Source organism: Somniosus microcephalus, chromosome 3, assembly GCF_052327205.1.
Source record: "Somniosus microcephalus isolate GS21.2 chromosome 3, FLI_Smic_1.0, whole genome shotgun sequence".
In the NCBI taxonomy this organism is placed as follows: domain Eukaryota; kingdom Metazoa; phylum Chordata; class Chondrichthyes; order Squaliformes; family Somniosidae; genus Somniosus; species Somniosus microcephalus.
Genome location: NC_140989.1, coordinates 299615371 through 299636148, shown reverse-complemented (window position 1 = coordinate 299636148; position 20778 = coordinate 299615371). Strand labels below are relative to the sequence as shown.

General features: G+C 47.1%; 1 protein-coding gene across 3 annotated transcripts in view; it reads left to right on the top strand.

Moving 5' to 3' along the window:
• fggy (FGGY carbohydrate kinase domain containing) overlaps positions 1-20778 on the top strand; it is a 420841-nt gene that overhangs the window by 293680 nt on the left and 106383 nt on the right. Inside the window, exon 13 of one of the 3 annotated variants that reach the window (XM_085982838.1) lies at positions 7538-7658. The exons of 1 other annotated variant lie outside the window; for it this stretch is intronic. In XM_085982838.1, the coding sequence (XP_085838964.1) occupies positions 7538-7658 (121 nt within the window). Of the gene's footprint in view, positions 1-7537; positions 7663-20778 lie in introns of all 3 variants that reach the window. One more of the 3 variants, XM_085982839.1, reaches the window with a different exon arrangement.

Genomic DNA, 20778 nt, shown 5'->3' with positions numbered 1-20778 from the left:
AGCAGCTTGCTGGGAGGATGTTTCCCCTGGCTGAGGAGTTTAGAACTAGGTCACAGTCTCAGAATAAGGGGTTGGCCATTTAGGACTGAGATGAGGAAAAATGTCTTCACTCAAAGGGTTGTGAATTTTAGGAATTCTCTACCCCAGAGGGCTGTGGATGCTCAGTCGTTGAGTATATTCAAGAGAGAGAGCGATAGATTTTTGGATACTAAGGGAATCAAGGGTTATGGGGATAGTGGAGTTAAGGTAGAAGATCAGCCATGATCTTATTGAATGGCAGAGCAGGCTCAAAGGGCCGAATGCCCTACTCCTGCTCCTATTTTTTATGTTCTTCACTAGGTTGATGCCTCATTGAGGTATGCATAGTGCTACTCTTCACTGAACTGGGTTGGCCTCTTAGCTTGATGGTGATGGAGCATGAGGGGTGTGTTTAGCCATGAGGTTACAGATTGTGGTGGTAATGATAGATGCCCAGTTTGAGCTACCAGATCCGCCCTTAGTCTGTCCCACTGAGCATGGCTGTAGTGCCTCACTACAAGATAGAGGATTCTTTCACTGTAGAGACGAGACTTTGTCTTCACAAGTACTGTGTGGTGGTCACTACTACCAATGCTGTGATGGATAGAGGTATCTGAAACATGTAGGGTACTTCCTCTTGTTGGTTCCCTCACACCTGACTCAGATACAACCTTTCAGCTTTGCCCTTCAGATCTTGGCCAGCTCAGTACCACTGAGCCAATCTTGGTGGTGAATATTGAAGTCCCCCAACCAGAGTACATTCTGTTACCTTTGTTCCCTCAGAGCTTCCTCCAAATGATTCAACATGAAGGTATACTGATTCGTCAGTTGAGGGAGGGGAGTGGGTAATGATCAGCAGGAAATTTCTTTGACCTTATTTGACCTGAAGCCATGAGACTTCATGGGCTCTGGAGTCAGTGTTGAGAACTCCAAGGGCCACTCCCACCACTGTACCTTCACCTCCTGGTAGGTCTATCCTAACGGTAGGAGAGAACATATACATGGCGATGGAGAGGTTTGGAATGTTAATTGATAGATATGGGCCCAGTAATTCGGGTCGGTGGCTTGCCGCGCGTGCAAGCCCCGTATATGCACTTACCCGACGCACTGACATTTCACCTCCAGGGACGCCTGGAATTCGTGTTTGAAAAAGAAGAATCCCGGGCAGCGTCTGACGTCACGCCGCCCAGGAGTGCAGCCAGCGCGAAGCCTGTAGCGCGCTGTGCAAGTGAGACACGCCCCTTGAGGTCTCAGTTTAATAGGACACGCCCCCAATGTTTCTCACAAGCTGCTAAGCATTTTTACATGCAAAGCAGCATTTTAAATAGGTTTTTGGTATTTTTATGAAGCTTTTGGTAACTTTTATAAACTTTTAAAAACGTTTACATTATTTTGAAGAATCTGAAGTAGTTTTAAACAGAATTAAAGCAATTTAAAGACTTTTAAAAGCCCTAAAATAATTTTTTTATTCCATTTATTTATTTACCAATGTCGTCGTCATACGTGTGTTCACACTGTTCCCTTTGGGGAACTGTATGAAGTGGTGGAAGGATTTATGGCCGTGATTAACACTCATTCCGTGACCGTAACCATCTTTGAACCAGCCATTAGGGTGGTTAGTCCTATGGCGGGAGGGTTTTACGGGCTCCCACAAGCTATACAAGGAGGGGGGGCCACCCACAGCCACAGACGCAAATATCCCACTGGATGTCAACCCAGAATTTAGAGCCGGAGCTCTGACTCCACTTGCCGGGACTGTCTGGAGCGGGGTTCGAAACCCTACCCCGTCTGGCCCAGCGGCGGGGATCCTACCGCTACGCCAAAGGCCCAATCCGATTAGCAACGTGAAATGGCTGGAATGAGCACAATTCACGGCATTAAAAGAACTCACAATTGAACTGATGATGACCTCAGCAATCTCCTCAACGAGGTGGAGGCGCAGCGCCTGCTCATCATTGGTAATGAGAAGTCAAAGGCGCCGCAAAAAGGACAGATGATAGCTTGGTCTTTCAAGTGGCAGCATAGGGCTCCAGTCACGGGGAGGGAAAAGGCGCAGGAAACGTATGGGTGTCACCTTTTGCGCGGAGTGGGCCTTTTGCGTAGCGGTAAGCATCCCCGCCGCTGGGCCAGAAGGAGTAGGGTTTCGAACCCCGCTCCAGACAGTCCCGGCAAGTGGAGTCGGAGCTCCAACTATAAATTCTGGGTGGACATCCAGCGGGATACTTGCGTCCACGGGTGTGTGTGGCGCCCCCCCCCCCATCAGATGGGTTGTGGGAGCCCGTAAAACCCTCACGCCATAGGACTAACCACCCTAATGGCTGGTATGAAGATGGTTATGGTCACGGAAGGAGTGTTAACGTGGCCAGAAATCCTTCCACCACTTCATACAGTTCCCGAAAGGGAACAGTGTGAGGATACGTACGACGATGACCTGTTGCGCAATGCACCTCCTTGGACCCTCAGTCGCAGATGCGAGGGGGCAAATCGTGCAATTGTTAAATTTTTCATTTTATTGACATGTAAAATGTTGGCCCAGTAATTCCCTTCCAAACGCGCGAGTACGGTCGGGGTACTTACGCGTCTGTCCGGAGGAAATGCCGGTTTTCAGCATGCACAGCGCATGCGGGGAAAACCGGCATTTCCTGTCCTCTGAACGAAGGGGTTCAGAGGCAGAACGCGTGCGACTGTACAGGCAGCGCGTGCGCAGTAAAATTCGCCGCTTTCATTCAGTGAGGTCAAGTCCTTACAACTTACACATAAAAAAAGCATGAGTACAGTTGCTCCAGAGGCTGCGGTTGTTTGGGAAAGGGAGGAAAGGTATTTTAAGAAATGCTGAGGTAAGTTTTAAAGTTTATTTTTGTTTTTTAAAACGGGTTTTCAGTACTGTAGGTAGAAGGATCAATTGTGGCTATGTGAATTGAATTTGCTGTGTTTATTAAATGTGAAAATGACTCCAACATTTTTAAGAAAGAAACTTTTCATCAGTAATATATTCTTTTAAGTAATTATGTATGTATGTCTGTATATATTCCTTTGCGTGTATGTATATATTCCTTTACTTATGTGTATGAATGTATGTATTTAATTATGACTTTCAGAGAAAGTAACTTATTGGAAAATCATAATTAAAAACATACATTCATACACATAAGTAAAGGAATATAAAACATACATACATATACGTAAAGGAATATATGCGGACATACATACATAATTACTTATTACTGATGAAAAGTTTCTTTCTTAAAAGTGTTGGAAATGTTACATTACTCATTTTAGAACACTCATTCTCACATTCAATTCACACAGCCACAATTGCTCCTTCTACCTACCGTACTGAAAACCCGTTTAAAAAAAAAAAATTTAAACTTTAAAACTAACCTCAGCATTTCTTAAAATAACTTTCCTCACTTTCCCAAACAAAAATATTGCCTTTCAGAAGCTCCACGATAAAATATATCTTCCTCCACAGCCTTGGAACAACTTTACACATGCTTTTTTCAAGTGTAACTTGTAAGGACTTACCCTCACTGAATCCATGAATGAAATCGACGAAGTTCACTGCGCACACGCTGCCTGTGCAGTCGCACGCGCTGTGCCTCTGAACCCCTTCGTTCAGAGGACCGGAAATGCCGGCGTTCTCCGCATGCACGGTGTTTCCTGAACGCCGGCATTTCATCCGGCCAGATGCGTGAGTACCCAGACCGTACTCACGCATTTGGACCCGAATTACTGGGCCATTATATCATAAGTATGACCATGTCAGCCTGTTGCCCAGAAGATGATCAAACAAGTTCTAAGAGACCACAGTGACTGGGAGACACATTCCCCAATACCCCACCTACCTTTTATTTGCAGTGATGTGGGCCACAGTTAGGAACATGCCCAGCTTCCTTTTGAACATTTGCAGTGAATCCACACTCACTGCATGAACCGACAGCTAATATCATAGGTCAACAGCTCTCTGTGAAAAGAAATACCTCCTAATATCTAACTTAGTTCTCGGTTTACGTAACTTATACTCATGTCCTCCAGTCCTCCCTAACCTATCTAACTCACATAGCCTATCCACATGGACCAAATCTAATTCTTTCCTTATTTTAAAGATCGTAATCAAATCTCCTCAACGTTTATGCTTTTCAAGTGTAAACAGCTCTCTAAGCCTATTGTAACTAATGGCCTGTGAACTAAATATAAATCTACTGGCCTGTCGCCTCCTTTTCCAGCGTTTCTATATCACCCACCATGTGAGGGAACAAACATTGAGACCTAATCAAGGTCTTATACAAGAACAGTAATTATTTTGTATTTGATGATCCCGGCAATACATGCCAGCGCTCTATTTGCTTTTGCAATAGCCTTGCGGCACTTACCATGAACCTTCAGAGATTCATGTACTATGACTCCTGGTCTTGCTCAACAGCCTTAAGTTCACAACCCTGCATCGTGTACACATGCCTGCCGTTAAACCTACGCACCTGCATAATGCTATATTTAACTGTATTAAGTGAAATCTTCCATTCTCTTATCGCATCTAGGTCTGCTTGTAATCTATTTTTCTCAGTTAAGGTTCTAATACACGCACAAATCTTTGTATCATCCATGAACTTGCGAACAGTTCCCCTGATACCTTCATCCAATTCATTGATAAAGATAATGAAGAATAATGGTCCTAACATAACCCCTGTGGGTTTCTACTAGTGACCGGACCCATACAGAACCACTGTCATCCTTTGCTCTTTCCCCCCCCCCCGCCCCGCCCCCCCCCCCCCCCCCCCCCGTCTCCTCTCTTCTGCTGTTTAAGTTCCCCTGGCTCTAATAGTGGGTGCATTTTATCCCTAACTGCAAGTTCAAGCTGCAAGGTTAAAGTTACCTGAGCCCACTGCCCATCCCCCGACCATGCCTGTTCTTTGTTCTCAGTAAGCACTGGCTCTTCACTTAAACTTAGCTCCCAAATTCCCAGACCTCTCTGCCGTCAAGACTACGCTTCTCCACTAGACTAGTGATCTAGTGATTAGTGGATCACGAGTGGAGTTCGGGGCCAGGGATCGCGAGAATATCAGTGCTAATTTGATCCTGTGAGAGAACATCATTCATGTCCGAGGCTGGGACCTAGGAGTGAGGACGAGCCCAGCAGCGAGGTCAAGGCCCAGGAGTGGCGCAGCGTGGACCAGCAGTGGGGTCCGGGCCCATGGAAGGTGCAGCACGGGCCAACAGCGAGGTCGGGAGGACCACAATGCATCCTATGAAACCCAGGCAGAGAGGACCTGCGGGCAGGAGGGAGGAGGACAGTAGCATTATGTGCCATTAATAACAGCCTTCTGTCTACAAGAATGCAACTAATTACTTATCCAATCCCAAATCTGCCCATTAATCCCACAGGACTCTATCTTATTAATTAGCTTATTTTGTAGCACCTTGTCAAAAGCTTTTTGAAAATAAAGTTATATAATGTTAATTGGGCTACCTGCATCCACTAGCTTAATAACTTCCACAAAAATGTCAACCAGGTTTGTGGTTCATGACCTTCTTTCCAGAATCCACATTCAGTGTTTCTAATAGTCTTTCTGTCAAAATGGCCTTACAGTGCACATAACCAAAATCAAGCTAATGGGCCTGGAGTTGCCTGGTGCTGACTTATTGCCCTTTTAGAATATTAGTACTGCACAGGCCTCCCTGCAGTACATGAAAATAATCCCAGGTTTGTACAGGCTGTACAGAATTCCATGATACAGATTTTAAGTAGAAAGGATCATATTTACAAATTAAGAGAAAAACTTGCAAGTGGAGATGCCATAAGCAAGTTATCATTGTGTTATTATGAGTGGAATACATTCAAGTTATTAGGTTATATACCACATATTTTTTTAAATTACAAATTTAATTTAGAAAATACTTGTAATTCAATTTCCATGGATACTATTATAAGCCTTTAGATCATATTAGGACTCCCTGTGCTGGATTGTTTTCTTTGTGGCAAGATGCTGGATGATTTGCGCTGCTCCACCATTAGCTTTGGGAAAACAGCATCTCACCCTCAACCTCCCTGTAAGTTTCATGAAATTGCTGCATTTACACATTAATTGGCAATTAAACTTGCCGCAGAAAGTTAGGGCTGGAACTTAACAGCAGAAGTATGTTTTTAATGACAAGATTTATGTTCCTACAATGCCAGTGAACCTCTCTGGCCCAGAAAGGGAACCATTTAAACTGTGGAGTCTCATTCCTACAGGTAGTAAATTGTTGTTAGAGATTTTTTAAATTTAAAATTAAATTTTTTTAATGTTTTCTTACTTTTATTTTCTGTCTCTTTTTTCTCTCTGTCTTAATCTAATCTTTCTTCCCCTCTCTTTATTTCACTTTCCATACCTGAATTGACTCTAATTCACCCTAATTCCTTCTGTGTCATTTCTCTGTTTCTTTCTCAATCCTTAAATTTCATTGGTTAAAGAGATATACTGTTGGTCCCATTGTTCACTAAGATCCCAGATGCCTTATTGCACTTCCAGCAAGTTGAGGCGCAAAAATTTTTTGAGCTGAAGAATGAGGGGAAAAGTCTAACTAACGAGGTGCCCTGCTCCAGCAAAACCTGGGCCAATGTAATCAAAGTACATCCAAAACGTAAGATGGGACTCACGCTAATGATGTTGCAGATTAAATGTTTATCTGAGGAAAATTACACCATGGGAAAGAAATTCAGCTCATGGCCGCCCTATTTTCCTGTGTAATAACCGCATTAGGTCCCTGAATTTCGCATTGCAATTTGTCGCGCCCGAACTGCGCCAGATTCCATATTAGCTCAGGCAACTTTTAGTTGTCCGGGATGCCCATTTGCAGCAGTCATTAGCTTTTTTATATATGCATCTCGTGGGCCGACGCTGGTTGTATGACCCCGAAGTGAAATTCAGGTACAAATGGCTGGAGCTTGCTAGTATGCTCCACCTAGTTGTATCAGGCATTGAGTGACCTAACCTTAAAGGGATTGCTGGAGGCCACTCAAAAATGGTGCAAGAAATATTTCGTTTTTATTTTTGTGGACCAAAGAGAAGCAGGAGTGTTCCTCTTGGCCAACATGAAGGCGCCAGCCTGCTACTAGTGTGTTCTAAGCTCCCATCACGGGATCACCTCCTCCCCAGAGCCAAGCTGTCGGCTGGCTAAGTATAAGAACTGGCCAATTTCTCACCCTCCCCGACCAGTGAGCTGCAGCGGGCTGCCTGTTCACCAGCAGCCTTTAAATGAGGCCTGAAGCTGAATTTGTATTGGGCCTCAGGCTGGGACACACTGGCGCGCTGACATGGCGCCCATTTTGGGCGCATATCGAATTTCTCGCCCCATATATTGGAGGGAGTAATTGTAATTGGCCTTTCTTGCTTAAATTGTTTATTGCACCTTAACAAAATATTTTGGGCAGTTATTCTCTTATTCTGAAAATCTATTAATGATGAATGTAATGACAAAGAGTTCCAACTGTTTGATAGCTTCTGCACTTAAATATATGGTTCTATTTACCTTTATCCAGCTGGGAACCCGTCACATATTGGAAACAATGCAGAATGCAGGACATCAGGTCAACACTCTCTTTATGTGTGGTGGATTGAGCAAGAATCTTCTATTTGTCCAAATGCATTCAGACATTTCAGGTTGGTAAGTGGGGAGGGGGGAGGAGGGAGGTAAAAGGGGGTAATGCAGCAAGTTGGGAGGTTAAATCTTTCTCTAAACTCTAACTAAGGAGCATAACAGTTAACTATTTAATTAACTAACAAATAGAGAGAGAGTTACCTATCACGATGACCTGAAGGTATAGAAAGGTGCTGCACTGAACTAATAAGACACATGCAAGTGCAGCAAATTGTTCATTCTATTGTCGGGGAAACAATCTGGGTTGGCATTGATATACACTGAAGGAATGGCCGAGGTGTCATGGGGACACCACAGTCATTGTGACATCATAACCTGTCACAAAAGAGGTTGTTCCCTTTCGTGTTTCTTCCCAGCAGAATCTGCTCCATTGCTGGATCATGCTAGCAGTATGTGGAGGATCTTTCTTGGTAGATGAAGTAGCTAATCTTTCTAAAATAAAAACAGAAAATGCTAAAAACACTCAGCAGGACAGGCAGCATCTGTGGAGAGAGAAAGGTAGGGTTAACATTTCAGGTCAATGACCTTTCACCAGAACCTGGAGATAATGCTACCTCCTTTAATTTTGCTTCCTACACTAACCTTTCTGTTTTGGCCTCCGATAACTGTTCCAAGGAAGCTCAATGCAAGCTCAAGAAACAGCACCTCATCTTTCTACTAGGTACTTTACAACACTCTGCCCGTAACATTGACTTTAACAGCTTCAGATCTTAAGAACAGTTTCCAATTTTCATGGACAGTAGGTGCTAGTAGTTAATGTAGGATGGATCATGCACTAGCGGTCCCAAAAATGGAGGAGATTGTTGGCTAGTGCTTGGGCTGAGATCCCCTATTGGTATGTGGCTCTGGGAATGGTATACATCCCTGGGGTCACCTGTCTTTTTCTTCCAGAGTCACTGGAGCCTTCTCCTCATTGCCAGATTCTCCAGCTTCCCTCCCTCTCTGCTGTGACCATTTGTACATCCTCTGGGTCTCAGCGATAAAGTTTCTCTGATCTCTCTCATTATTGTCTCCCTTTGTCATACCATTATCACTTCTGTCATTTAATCATGTCCTGGCCTCCACCTAGTCACAGACCATTCTTTTTCTTCTTCTGTATAAACTATTCAAGGCAAGAGGAGGTGGTAATGGGACAGGTTAAGGAATAAAGGATGGCTATAGATGAGGTGTGAATTGCGCTGGCAGAATGAAGGACAACTGAAGGGAGGGAAGAAAAAACAAAAAGTGTGGGTAAAAAAAAGAAAATATATCTATATATATCTATCTATCTATATATATATAAAGGAATCGTTCGGTCTGTCTGTCTGTCTGTCCATCTGTCTGTCCTTCTGTCTGTCTGTCTGTCCTCGGGTGTGCATCTGTCCGGCTATGCGCTCGAAAGTTATATGGTGTACCTATGTGTGCGTTACCTCCGAAGAAAGCTTACGCTTCCGGGACGCTGGTAAGCGTATTTACTTTTCGGTCGGACGAAAATTGTTCGCGCCTTATGCAAAAAACCTTCAAAATTAAACTCATTATCTGCTAGCATTGATTGACTGACGTCAAGGTTCGACCAATCCTGTGCCGTCACGATTGACCAATCCTACAGTACGGTCCCCTGATGGTTGGCCAATCGGTGTGTGTGTGTGTGGGCGGGACTAATCGTTTTCATCTCGGGGATCTGGCAGCCATTGTTTCAGTGCCATGACTTCAGCTTCCAGCTCAAACTACTTTGAAAGTTAGTATCTCTTTTAAAAATAACATAACATTTACCAAAAATGTTTTATAAGTACTTTCACTTTCATCTTTCAAGGTATTAAGTGTGTGTGTGGGCGGGACTAATCGTTTTCATCTCAGGGATCTGCCAGCCATTGTTTCACTGCTTGCAGCTCAAACTACTCTCCTTATCCAGCTTTGAAAAAGTTAGTTTCTCTTTTAAAAATAACATAAGATTTACCAAAAACGTTTTATAAGTACTTTCACTTTCATCTTTCAAGGTATTAAAAGGTAGAAATGTTGCCCGGCAGCAGATTCACAAAGGGACACAGACAGGGCCCTAAAGCCTGGGACTCGATTTAAAATGTTGCCCGGCACCAGATTCACAAAGGGACACAGACAGGGCCCCAAAGCCTGGCACTCGATTTAAGCCGCCCGGCCCAAAACAGCCCTGGCAAAGCCATGATGGGGGTCGAGGTTATGATCTGAAATTCCCAACACTGGACAAACAGGGGGCTATAGGGGGGGAGGAGCTAAATACGATTAAAATCACTAAGGAAGTGGTACTTGGTAAAATAATGGGACTCAAGGCGGATAAATCCCCTGGACCTGATGGCTTACATCCTAGGGTCTTGAGGGAAGTGGCGGTAGGGATTGTGGATGCATTGGTAATAATTTTCCAAAACTCCCTGGACTCAGCAAAGGTCCCGGCAGATTGGAAAACTGCTAATGTAACACCCTTATTTAAAAAGGGTAGTAGGCAGAAGGCTGGAAACTATAGACCTGTTAGCCTAACATCTGTGGTTGGTAAAATTTTAGAGTCCATTATTAAGGAGACAGTAACGGGACATTTGGATAAACATAATTTAATAGGACAAAGTCAGCATGGTTTTATGAAGGGGAAGTCATGTTTGACAAATTTGCTTGAGTTCTTTGAGGACGTAACATACAGGGTGGATAAAGGGGAACCAGTGGACGTAGTGTATTTAGACTTCCAAAAGGCATTTGACAAGGTGCCACACAAAAGATTATTGCTCAAGATAAAAAATCATGGGATTGGGGGTAATATTCTGGCATGGGTGGAGGATTGGCTATCTAACAGAAAGCAGAGAGTTGGGATAAATGGTTCGTTCTCAGACTGGCAATCAGTAACTAGTGGTATAATTGCAAAATACTGCAGATGCTGGAAATCTGAAATAACAACAGAAAATGCTGGAAATACTCAGCAGGCCAGGCAGCATCCATGGAGAGAGAAACAGAGTTAACGTTTCAGGTCTGGGACCCTTCACCAGAACTGGAAAAAGCTGGAGATGTAACAGATCTTAAGCAGGTGCAGGGACAGGGGGTGGGGGGCGGTTAGGAGGGGAGGAAGAAATAGAAAGAACATCCTGTACTTTTGTAAGAGGCAGGAAAGATAAAATGTTGCAAATGGGAATGGCAAAAATCATACTGCATGAAAAATGGGGGCAGGGATAATTATCTGAAATTGTTGAACTCAATGTCCAGGCTGCAAAGTGCCCAATCGAAAGATGAGGTGCTGTTCCTCGAGCTTACGTTGAACTTCATTGGAACAATGCAATAGCCCGAGGATAGAGAGATCAGAGCGGGAGTGAAGCGGTGAATTAAAGTGACAGGCGACCGGAAGCTCAGGGTCACCCGTACGGACTGAACGGAGGTGTTCCGCAAAGCGGTCGCCCAATCTGCGTTTGGTCTCCCCAATGTAGAGGAGACCGCATCGTGAGCAGTGAATACAGTATATTAAATTGCAAGAAGTACAAGTAAATCGCTGTTTCACCTGGAAGGGGTGTTTGGGGCCCTGGACAGTGGGAAGGGAGGAGGTAAAAGGGCATGTGTTGCATCTCCTGCGCTTGCACGGGAAGGTGCCAGGTGAAGGAGCAGGGCTGTTGGGGGTGATTGAGGAGTGGACCAGGGTGTCGCGGAGGGAGCGGTCCCTTCGGAATGCTGAAAGGGGAGGTGAGGGGAAGATGTGTTTGGTGGTGGGATCACGTTGGAGGTGGCGGAAATGGTGGAGGATGATCCGTTGAATGTGGAGGCTGGTGGGGTGAAAGGTGAGGACAAGGGGAACCCTATCGTGGTTCTGGGAGGGAGGGGCGGGGTGAGAGCAGAAGTGCGGGAAATAGAACGGACACGGTCAAGGGCCGTGTCAACCACGGTAGAGGGGAATCCTCAGTTGAGGAAAAAGGAAAACATGTCAGAAGCACTAGTATGGAAGGCGGCATCGTCAGAACAGACGCGGCGGAGACGGAGAAACTGGGAGAATGGAATAGAGTCCTTACAGGAAGCGGGTGGGAGGAAGTGTAGTCCAGGTAGCTGTGGGAGTCGGTGGGCTTGTAGTGGATGTTTGTTGAAAGCCGATCGCCAGAAATGGAGACGGAGAAGTCAAGGAAGGGAAGGGAAGAGTCGGAGATGGACCATGTGAAGGTGAAGGCAGGGTGGAAAGTGGAAGTAAAGTGAATGAACTTATCCAGTTCAGGGCGAGAGCAGGAAACGGCACCAATACAGTCATCGATGTACCGGAAAAAGAGGTGAGGGAGGGGACCTGAGTAGGACTGGAACAAAGAATGTTCCACATGTCCCATGAACAAGCAGGCATAGCTAGGGCCCATGCGGGTTCCCATAGCAACACCTTTAATTTGGAGGAAGTGAGTGGAGTCAAAGGAGAAGTTGTTCAATGTGAGAACAAGTTCAGCCAGGCGGAGGAGGGTGGTGGTGGATGGGGACTGGTTGGGCCTCTGTTCAAGGAAGAAACAGAGCGCCCGAAGGCCGTCCTGGTGGGGGATGGAGGTGTAGAGGGATTGGACATCCATGGTGAAAAGGAGACGGTTGGGACCAGGAAACTGGAAACTGTTAAAGTGACGGCGTCGGAAGAGTCGCGAATGTAGGTGGGAAGAGACTGGACAAGGGGAGAAAAAATAGAGTCGAGATAGGAAGAGATAAGTTCCGTGGGGCAAGAACAAGTGGTGTTCCGCAGGGGTCAGTGCTGGGTCCCCAACTCTTTACAATCTATATTAATGATTTGGAGGAGGGGACCGAGTGTAACGTATCAAAGTTTGCAGATGATACAAAGATGGGAAGGAAAGTAGTGAGTGAGGAGGACATAAAAAACCTGCAAAGGGACATAGACAGGCTAAGTAAGTGGGCAGAGATTTGGCAGATGGAATACAATACTGGAAAGTGTGAGGTTATGCACTTTGGCAGGAAAAATCATAGAGCAAGTTATTATCTTAATGGCAAGAAACTGGAAAGTACTGTAGTACAAAGGGATCTGGGCGTCCTGGTGCACAAAACTCAAAAAGTTAGTATGCAGGTGCAGCAAGTGATCAAGAAGGCCAATGGAATGTTGGCTTTTATTGCTAGGGGGATAGAATATAAAAACAGGGAGGTATTGTTGCAGTTGTACAAGGTATTGGTGAGACCGCACCTGGAATACTGCATACAGTTTTGGTGTCCATACTTAAGAAAAGACATATTTGCTCTCGAGTCAATACAAAGAAGGTTCACTCGGTTAATCCCGGGGATGAGGGGGTGGACATATGAGGAGAGGTTGAGTAGATTGGGACTCTACTCATTGGAGTTCAGAAGAATGAGAGGCGATCTTATTGAAACATATAAGATTGTGAAGGGGCTTGATCGGGTGGATGTGGTGAGGATGTTCCCAATGATGGGTGAAACTAGAACTAGGGGGCATAATCTTAGAATAAGGGGCTGCTCTTTCAAAACTGAGATGAGGAGAAACTTCTTCACTCGGAGGGTAGTAGGTCTGTGGAATTTGCTGCCCCAGAAAGCTGTGGAAGCTACATCATTAAATAAATTTAAAACAGAAATAGACAGTTTCTTAGAAGTAAAGGGAATTAGGGGTTACGGGGAGCGGGCAGGAAATTGGACATGAGTCTATGTTCGGAACGGTCATGGCCCTGTGGGTAACGGAGCGGGCCCAGGGGCCGTGTAGCCTGGTTCTGCTCCTACTTCTTGTGTTCTAATTATGTGTTAGATTTCAGGAGATGGTTCTATTCCTGTTCCTGGCTGGGGTGGAGATCACCTTTTACAGAAGGTAAGTACCGTAGAAAATATAGGGACAGTGATCTCCTGGACGAGTTTCGATCGCCTAGATGGGTCGGAGAGGAATTTCCCAGATTTTTTTCTCCCAAATTGGCCATTGGGTTTTTTATCTGGTTTTTCACCTCTCCCAGGAGATCACATGGGTTCGGGAGGGATGTAGAGTGATAGTAGATTTGAGGTTCGGATCAGATCAGCCATGATCTTATTGAATGGTGGAGCAGGCTCGAGGGGCCGATTGGCCTACTCCTGCTCCTATTTCTTATGTTCTTATGTTCTTAAATTGTTGAACTCTATGTTGAGTCCAGAGGGCTGTAGAGTGCCTAATCGAAAGATGCGGTGCTGTTCCTCGAGCTTACGCTGAGCTTCCGTGGAACAATGCAAGAGGCCGAGGACGGTGAGTTCTGAGTGGGAATGGAGCGGTGAATTAAAGTGACAGGCCACCGGGAGCTCGGGGTCCCCCTTACGGACTGAACGGAAGTGTTCTGCAAAGCGGTCACCCAATCTGCGTTTGGTCTCCCCAATGTAGAGGAGATCACATCGTGAGCAGCGAATACAGATACTAAATTGCAGGAAGTACAAGTAAATCGCTGTTTCATCTGGAAGAGGTGTTTGGGGCCCTGGACAGTGGGAAGGGGGGAGGTATAAGGGCATGTGTTGCATCTCCTGCGCTTGCACAGGAAGGTGCCGGGCGAAGGGGAAGGGGAAAGGGTGCTGGGGGTGGTAGAGGAGTGGACTAGGGTGTCGCGAAGGGAGCGGTCCCTAAGGAATGCTGAAAGGGGAGGTGAGGGGAAGGTGCGTTGGGTGGTGGGCTTGTAGTGAATGTTTGTCAATAACCTATCCCCAGAGATGGAGACAGAGAAGTCGAGGAAGGGAAGGGAAGAGTCGGAGATGGACCATGTGAAGGTGAGGGAAGGGTGGAAATTGGAAGCAAAGTGAATGAAATTTTCTAGTTCAGGGCGAGAGTAGGAGACGGCACCGATACAGTCATCAATGTACCGGAAAAAGAGGTGAGGGAGGGGACCCGAGTAGGACTGGAACAAAGAGTGTTCCACATATCCCACGAAAAGGCAGGCATAGCTAGGACCCATGCGGGTACCCATAGCAACACCTTTAATTTGGAGGTAATGAGTGGAGTCAAAGGAGAAGTTGTTCAATGTGAGAACAAGTTCAGCCAGGCGGAGGAGGGTGGTGGTGGATGGGGACTGGTTGGGCCTCTGTTCAAGGAAGAAGCGGAGCGCCCTCAGGCCGTCCTGGTGGGGGATGGAGGTGTAGAGGGATTGTACGTCCATAGTGAAAAGGAGGTGGTTGGGGCCGGGAAACTGGAAACTGTTAAAGTGGTGGAGGCGTTGGAAGAGCCGCGGATGTCGGTGGGAAGAGACTGGACAAGGGGAGAAAAAATAGAGTCGAGATAGGAAGAGATAAGTTCTGTGGGGCAAGAACAGGCTGAAACAATGGCTCTACCAGGGCAGTCCTGTTTGTGGATCTTGGGAAGGAGGTAGAAGCGGGCTGTGCGGGGTTGGGGAACTATGAGGTTGGCGGCCGTGGGGGGAAGATCTCCAGAGGAGAAGAGGTCAGTGACAGTCTTGGAATCGGTGGCTTGATATTCGGTAGTGAGGTCATGGTCCAGGTGGAGGTAGGAGGAGGTGTCGGAGAGTTGGCATGCAGCTTCCACTAGGTAGAGGTTGGTTCACCAAACAACAACAGCACCACCCTTGTCAGCAGGTTTAATGACAATGTTGCGGTTGGATCTGAGAGAATGGAGTGCTGCAAGTTCAGAGGGAGGTAGGTTGGAGTGAGTGAGGGGAGCAGCGAAATGGAGACAGCTGATGTCACGGCGGCAGTTTGCAATGAAAAGAGCTAGAGAGGGTAAGAGGCCAGAGGGAGGGGTCCAGGTAGAACGGGAATTCTGAAAGCAGGAGAAAAGGTCAGCCGTGCGGGGGGAAGACTCCTGGCCAAAGAAGTGGGCATGGAGGCAAAGGCAGCAGAAAAAGAGCTCAGCATCGTGCCGAGCTCGAAATTCATTGAGGTGGGGGTGTAAGGGGATGAAGCTCAGGCCTCATCTGGAATATCTCCTGGTTCTGACAAAAAGTCAAAGGCTTGAAACTTTAACCCTACCTTTCTCTCTCCACAGATGCTGTCTGATCTGCTAAGTGTTTATAACATTTTCTGTTTATATTTCAGATTTCCAGCATCTGGAGTATTTTTCTTTTTTTCTCTTTTTTCCTTTTCCTTCTTTTGGTGATATTTATATTTTTTGAGGTACATGACACAGTTTGGAGATTGAATTAGACATTGACAGTAATCTAACCCACATAACATTCTATGCATTTAATTCAGCAAAGAAGAGGCACTTCAGTGGTACAGTGTATTGGTGCCCCAGTGTAATGCTCTGCAGCACCTCCCAGTAGCCATCCTGTGAATGATGTTGGAGAAATGTAGGAACAGGCTTTCTGCTGCTGCCAAAGTTCACAGGATAATAGCTGAGAAAGGCCATTTGGCCCATCTTAATTCATCCATCCAGAAAGACCCTACAACAACAACAACTTGTATTCATATAGCACTTTTAACATGGTAAAACATCCCAAGGCACTGCACAGGAGTATTATAAGACAAAAAAATTTGACACCGAGCCACATAAGGTGAAATTCGCGCAGGTGACCAAAAGCTTGGTCAAAGAGGCAGGGAATTCCAGAGCTTAGGGCCTAGGCATCAGAAAGCATGGCCACCAATGGTTGAGCTCAAGAGGGCAGAATTAGAGGAGTGCAGATATTTCGGGGTGGCGGGGGGGTGGTTGTGGGGCTGAAGGAGATTACAGAGATAGGGAGGGGCGAGGCCATGGAGGGATTTGAAAACAAGGATGTTCTCCTATTTCAGCATCTAATTCTTTCTTAAATGATTTCAGGGTTTTCATCTCCACTGCTCTATCTAGGAGTCTATTCCATCTGTCAATCACTTTTTGTGTGAAGAACAATTTCCTGATATCAGTCTTAACTTTACCTTTTACTAATTTGAACTTGTGTCCCTTAGTCCTACTCTTGCAATTTAATTTAAAGTAATCTTCTGGATTTACCTTTTCCATCCCCTTAACTATCTCATGTACCTCTATTTATTTATGAAGGTAGCATTGTTGTTTTTGCACCATGTTGCCAACCACTCATTTACATCCTCAATTTTCTTGGTGAACTTTCCTCCTTTCCCAAACACCCACTCAATTCAAGCTTTAAGACAATTGTTGTGTACGTGGCTTTTAAGACCCTTATATTATTTCTTCCTATGCTGATTATTTCAACATAGGCTATCCCCACTGGGTCTCTTTTTGACCCCTGCTATATCCCTTCTGACCTTTCTTCACTGTGTACTCTGACTCCAGGTAGACGCATATTGCTATCCACTTTCTTGAGTATAGATTGCCCTATTACTACATTACTTCTGTGACCTGCAACCTGTTTCTTTGGTCAGCATGCTAGTGTCCCAAAGGCATGGAGTAACTTCTGTTAAAATTAAATTGCTGCTTGTTGATCATGAATGTATTAACATCAAGCTTCCATACTTAAGCATGCTTAAAGGGAACATTGTTGGACAGGAGACCAAAATCTTGGTCCAATAGGTAGGTTTGAAGGAGTGTCTTAACAGAGGAGAGAGAGTTGGAGAGGTTTAGGGAGGGAATTCCAGAGTTTAGAGCCTAGACAGCTGAAGGCATTGCCGCCAAAAGTGGGGCGAAGGAGGTCAGGGATGCACAAGCGGCCAGAATTGGAGAAATGCAGAGTTTTTTCAGAGGATTGTAGGGCTGGAGGAGGTCACAAAGATAGGGAGGGGCGAGGTCATGGAGGGATTTGAACACACGGATTTTAAAATTGAGGTGTTCGGGGTCCAGGAGCCAATGTAGGTCAGTGAGCACAGGGGTGATGGGTGAATGGGACGTGGTGCGATACGAGCAGCAGACATTAGGATGAGCTGAGGTTTATGGAGGGTGGAAGCTGAGAGGCCGGCCAAGAGATCATTGGAATAGTCGAGTCTGGACGTAACAAAATGGTCAGCCGCCCATTCTGGCGTAAAGTGGCCCCTGTTATTTTGAGGCTCTGGCCTCATTTACATTTGCCAATAGAAACATAGAAGATAGGAGCAGGAGTAGGCCATTCGGCCCCTCGAGCCTGCTCCGCCATTCAATGAGATCATGGCTGATCATCCAAATTCAGTACCCTGTTCCTGCCTTCTCTCCATATCCCTTGATCCCTTTAGCCGTAAGAAATATATCCAACTCCTTCTTGAATATATTTAATGAACTGGCCTCTACTGCCTTCTTTGGTAGAGAATGCCACATGTTCACCACTCTCTGGGTGAAGAAATTCCTCCTCATCTCTGTCCTAAATGGCTTACCCCTTATCCTTAGACTGTGACCCCTGGTTCTGGACTCCCCGACCATCAGGAACATCCTTCCTGCATCTAGTCTGTCTAGTCCTGTTAGAATTTTATAAGTTTCGATGAGATCCCCTCTCATTCTTCTAAACTCCCGCGAGTACAAGCCCAATCGACCCAATCTCTCCTCATACGTCATTCCTGCCATCCCAGGTATCAGCCTGGTGAATCTCCACTGCACTCCTTCCATGGCAAGAACATCCTTCCTCAGATAAGGCGACCAAAACTGCACACAATACTCAAGATGTGGTCTCACCAATTGATATACCTATCAATTCCTCCAATAAAAGGCGAAGAGTTACGAAGGTGACTAAAGGTTTTTATTGACTAAATAACAGAGCCCACTCTCGTGGGTGATCCGATCCAAGCAGGAGGAATACCAGCCAGTCGCTCACCTTTATACCTGGCCTGGTGGGTGGAGCCAAGGCGGAGTCGGCAGTGGTCATCCCAGGTATAGCAGTGTGGCAAGAGGCGACCTCGTACCGTGATACAATAGTGGTCAGTGATACAATAGTGGTCAGTGATACAGTTATAACGAACAGTGGTGAACAGTGCTAACTACTAACAGTGATACGATAGTGAACGTGGTTTACCACATTCACCCCTTGTTTAGAATTAAGTCCGGCGGGGTGAAGTGTACTACCAATTCTGGTAGGTCAGTCTGTCCGGAGGCTTCGTAAGCCTCTCCGATCGCCGCAGCGGTGGTGTTGCCTTATCCGGTGCTGGTGCCTTATCCGGTGTTGATGCTGGTGTTTGCGTGGTCGGCGAGGGCTCGTGGGGTTCCGGCATGCCGTCTACCTGGACTGAGGTTGGGGGGGGTGGTGGCGGTGTTTCCGGATCGGCTGAGGGTGCGAGGTCTCGTAGGGAGACAGTGTCCTCCCGCCCGTCTGGGTACGCCACGTAGGCGTACTGGGGGTTGGCGTGCAGGAGGTTCACCCTCTCGACCAGGGGGTCCGTTTTATGGGTCCTCACGTGTTTCCGCAGCCAGACCGGCCCCGGGGCGGTCAGCCAGGTTGGTAGAGTGGTTCCCGTAGTCGACTTCCTGGGGAAAACGAACATTCGTTCATGGGGGGTGGTGTTAGTGGCCGTGCAAAGTAATGACCGGATGGAGTGCAGCGCTGTCGGGAGGACTTCTTGCCAGCGGGAGGTTGGGAGGCCCTTAGACTTTAAGGCTAAGAGGACGGCCTTCCATACCGTCGCGTTCTCTCTTTCCACCTGACCGTTACCTCTGGGGTTGTAGCTGGTGGTCCTGCTTGCTGCAATACCTCTCTCTAGGAGGAATTGCCGGAGTTCCTCGCTCATGAAGGAGGAGCCCCGGTCGCTGTGTATATAGTTTGGGAACCCGAACAAGGCGAAGAGGGCATTCAGGCACTTAATGACCGTGCTACTGGTCATGTCGGGGCAGGGGAAGGCAAAGGGGAAACGGGAGTACTCATCAACGATGTTGAGGAAGTACACATTACGGTCAGAGGACGGGAGGGGCCCCTTAAAGTCGATGCTCAGGCGCTCGAAGGGGCGGGTGGCCTTGATCAGGCTTGCTCGGTCCGGCCTATAGAAGTGCGGTTTGCACTCCGCACAGGTCTGGCAGTTCCTGGTCATGGTCCTGACCTCCTCGATGGAGTAGGTCAGGTTGCGGGCCTTAATGAAATGGTAGAGTCTGGTGACTCCGGGGTGGCAGAGCTGGTCGTGGAGGGTCTGAAGCCTATCGATATGCGCGCTGGCGCATGTCATTCGTGAAAGGGCATCAGGGGATTCGTTCAGCTTGCCTGGCCGGTACAAGATCTCATAATCGTAGGTGGAGAGCTCGATTCTCCATCTGAAAATCTTGTCATTCTTGATTTTGCCCTTCAGCTTGTTATTAAACATGAAAGCCACCGAACGCTGGTCGGTGAGGAGGGTAAATCGTTTGCCTGCCAGGTAGTGCCTCCAGCGCCGTACTGCCTCCACGATCGCCTGGGCCTCTTTCTCGACCGACGAATGTCGGATCTCGGGGCCCTGTAGGGTCCTTGAGAAGAAGGCCACTGGCCTCCCCTCCTGGTTTAGGGTGGCGGCTAAGGCGAAGTCGGATGCGTCGCTCTCCACCTGAAAGGGGATGGACTCGTCCACTGCGTGCATCGTGGCCTTGGCTATGTCTCCCTTAATGAGGGAGAAGGCCGCGCACGCCTCCTCCGTGAGGGGGAAGGAAGTGGCTTTCAGGAGGGGTCTGGCTTTGTCCGCGTAATTGGGTACCCATTGGGCATAGTAGGCGAAAAGCCCCAGGGTTCTCCTAAGTGCTTTAGGGCAGTGGGGGAGGGGTAGCTCCATGAGGGGGCGCATTCTTTCTGGGTCGGGGCCGATGATTCCGTTCTCCACTACGCAGCCGAGGATGGCAAGGCGCGTGGTGTTAAACACGCATTTCTCCTTATTGTAGGTGAGGTTCAGCCGTTGGGCCGTACGGAGGAATTTCTCCAGATTCGCGTCATGTTCCTGCCGGTCGCGGCCGCAGATAGTGACGTTATCTAGGTAGGGGAATGTAGCCTGCAGTTCGTTCTGGTCAACCATCTGGTCCATCTCCCTTTGGAAGACCGAGACCCCATTAGTGACACCGAAGGGGACCCTAAGGAAGTGGTATAGGCGCCCATTCGCCTCGAAGGCGGTATACTGGCGGTCCTCAGGGTGGATAGGGAGTTGGTGGTAGGCCGACTTCAGGTCGATGGTCGAGAATACTTTATACTGTGCAATCTGATTGACCATGTCAGATATGCGGGGGAGGGGGTATGCGTCCAGCTGGGTATATCTGTTTATGGTCTGGCTGTAGTCGATGACCAGGCGGTTTTTATCGCCGGTCTTTACGACTACGACCTGGGCACGCCAGGGGCTGCTGCTCCCCTCGATAATGCCCTCTTTCAGGAGGCGCCGCACCTCAGAGCTAATGAAGGCTCTGTCCCCGGC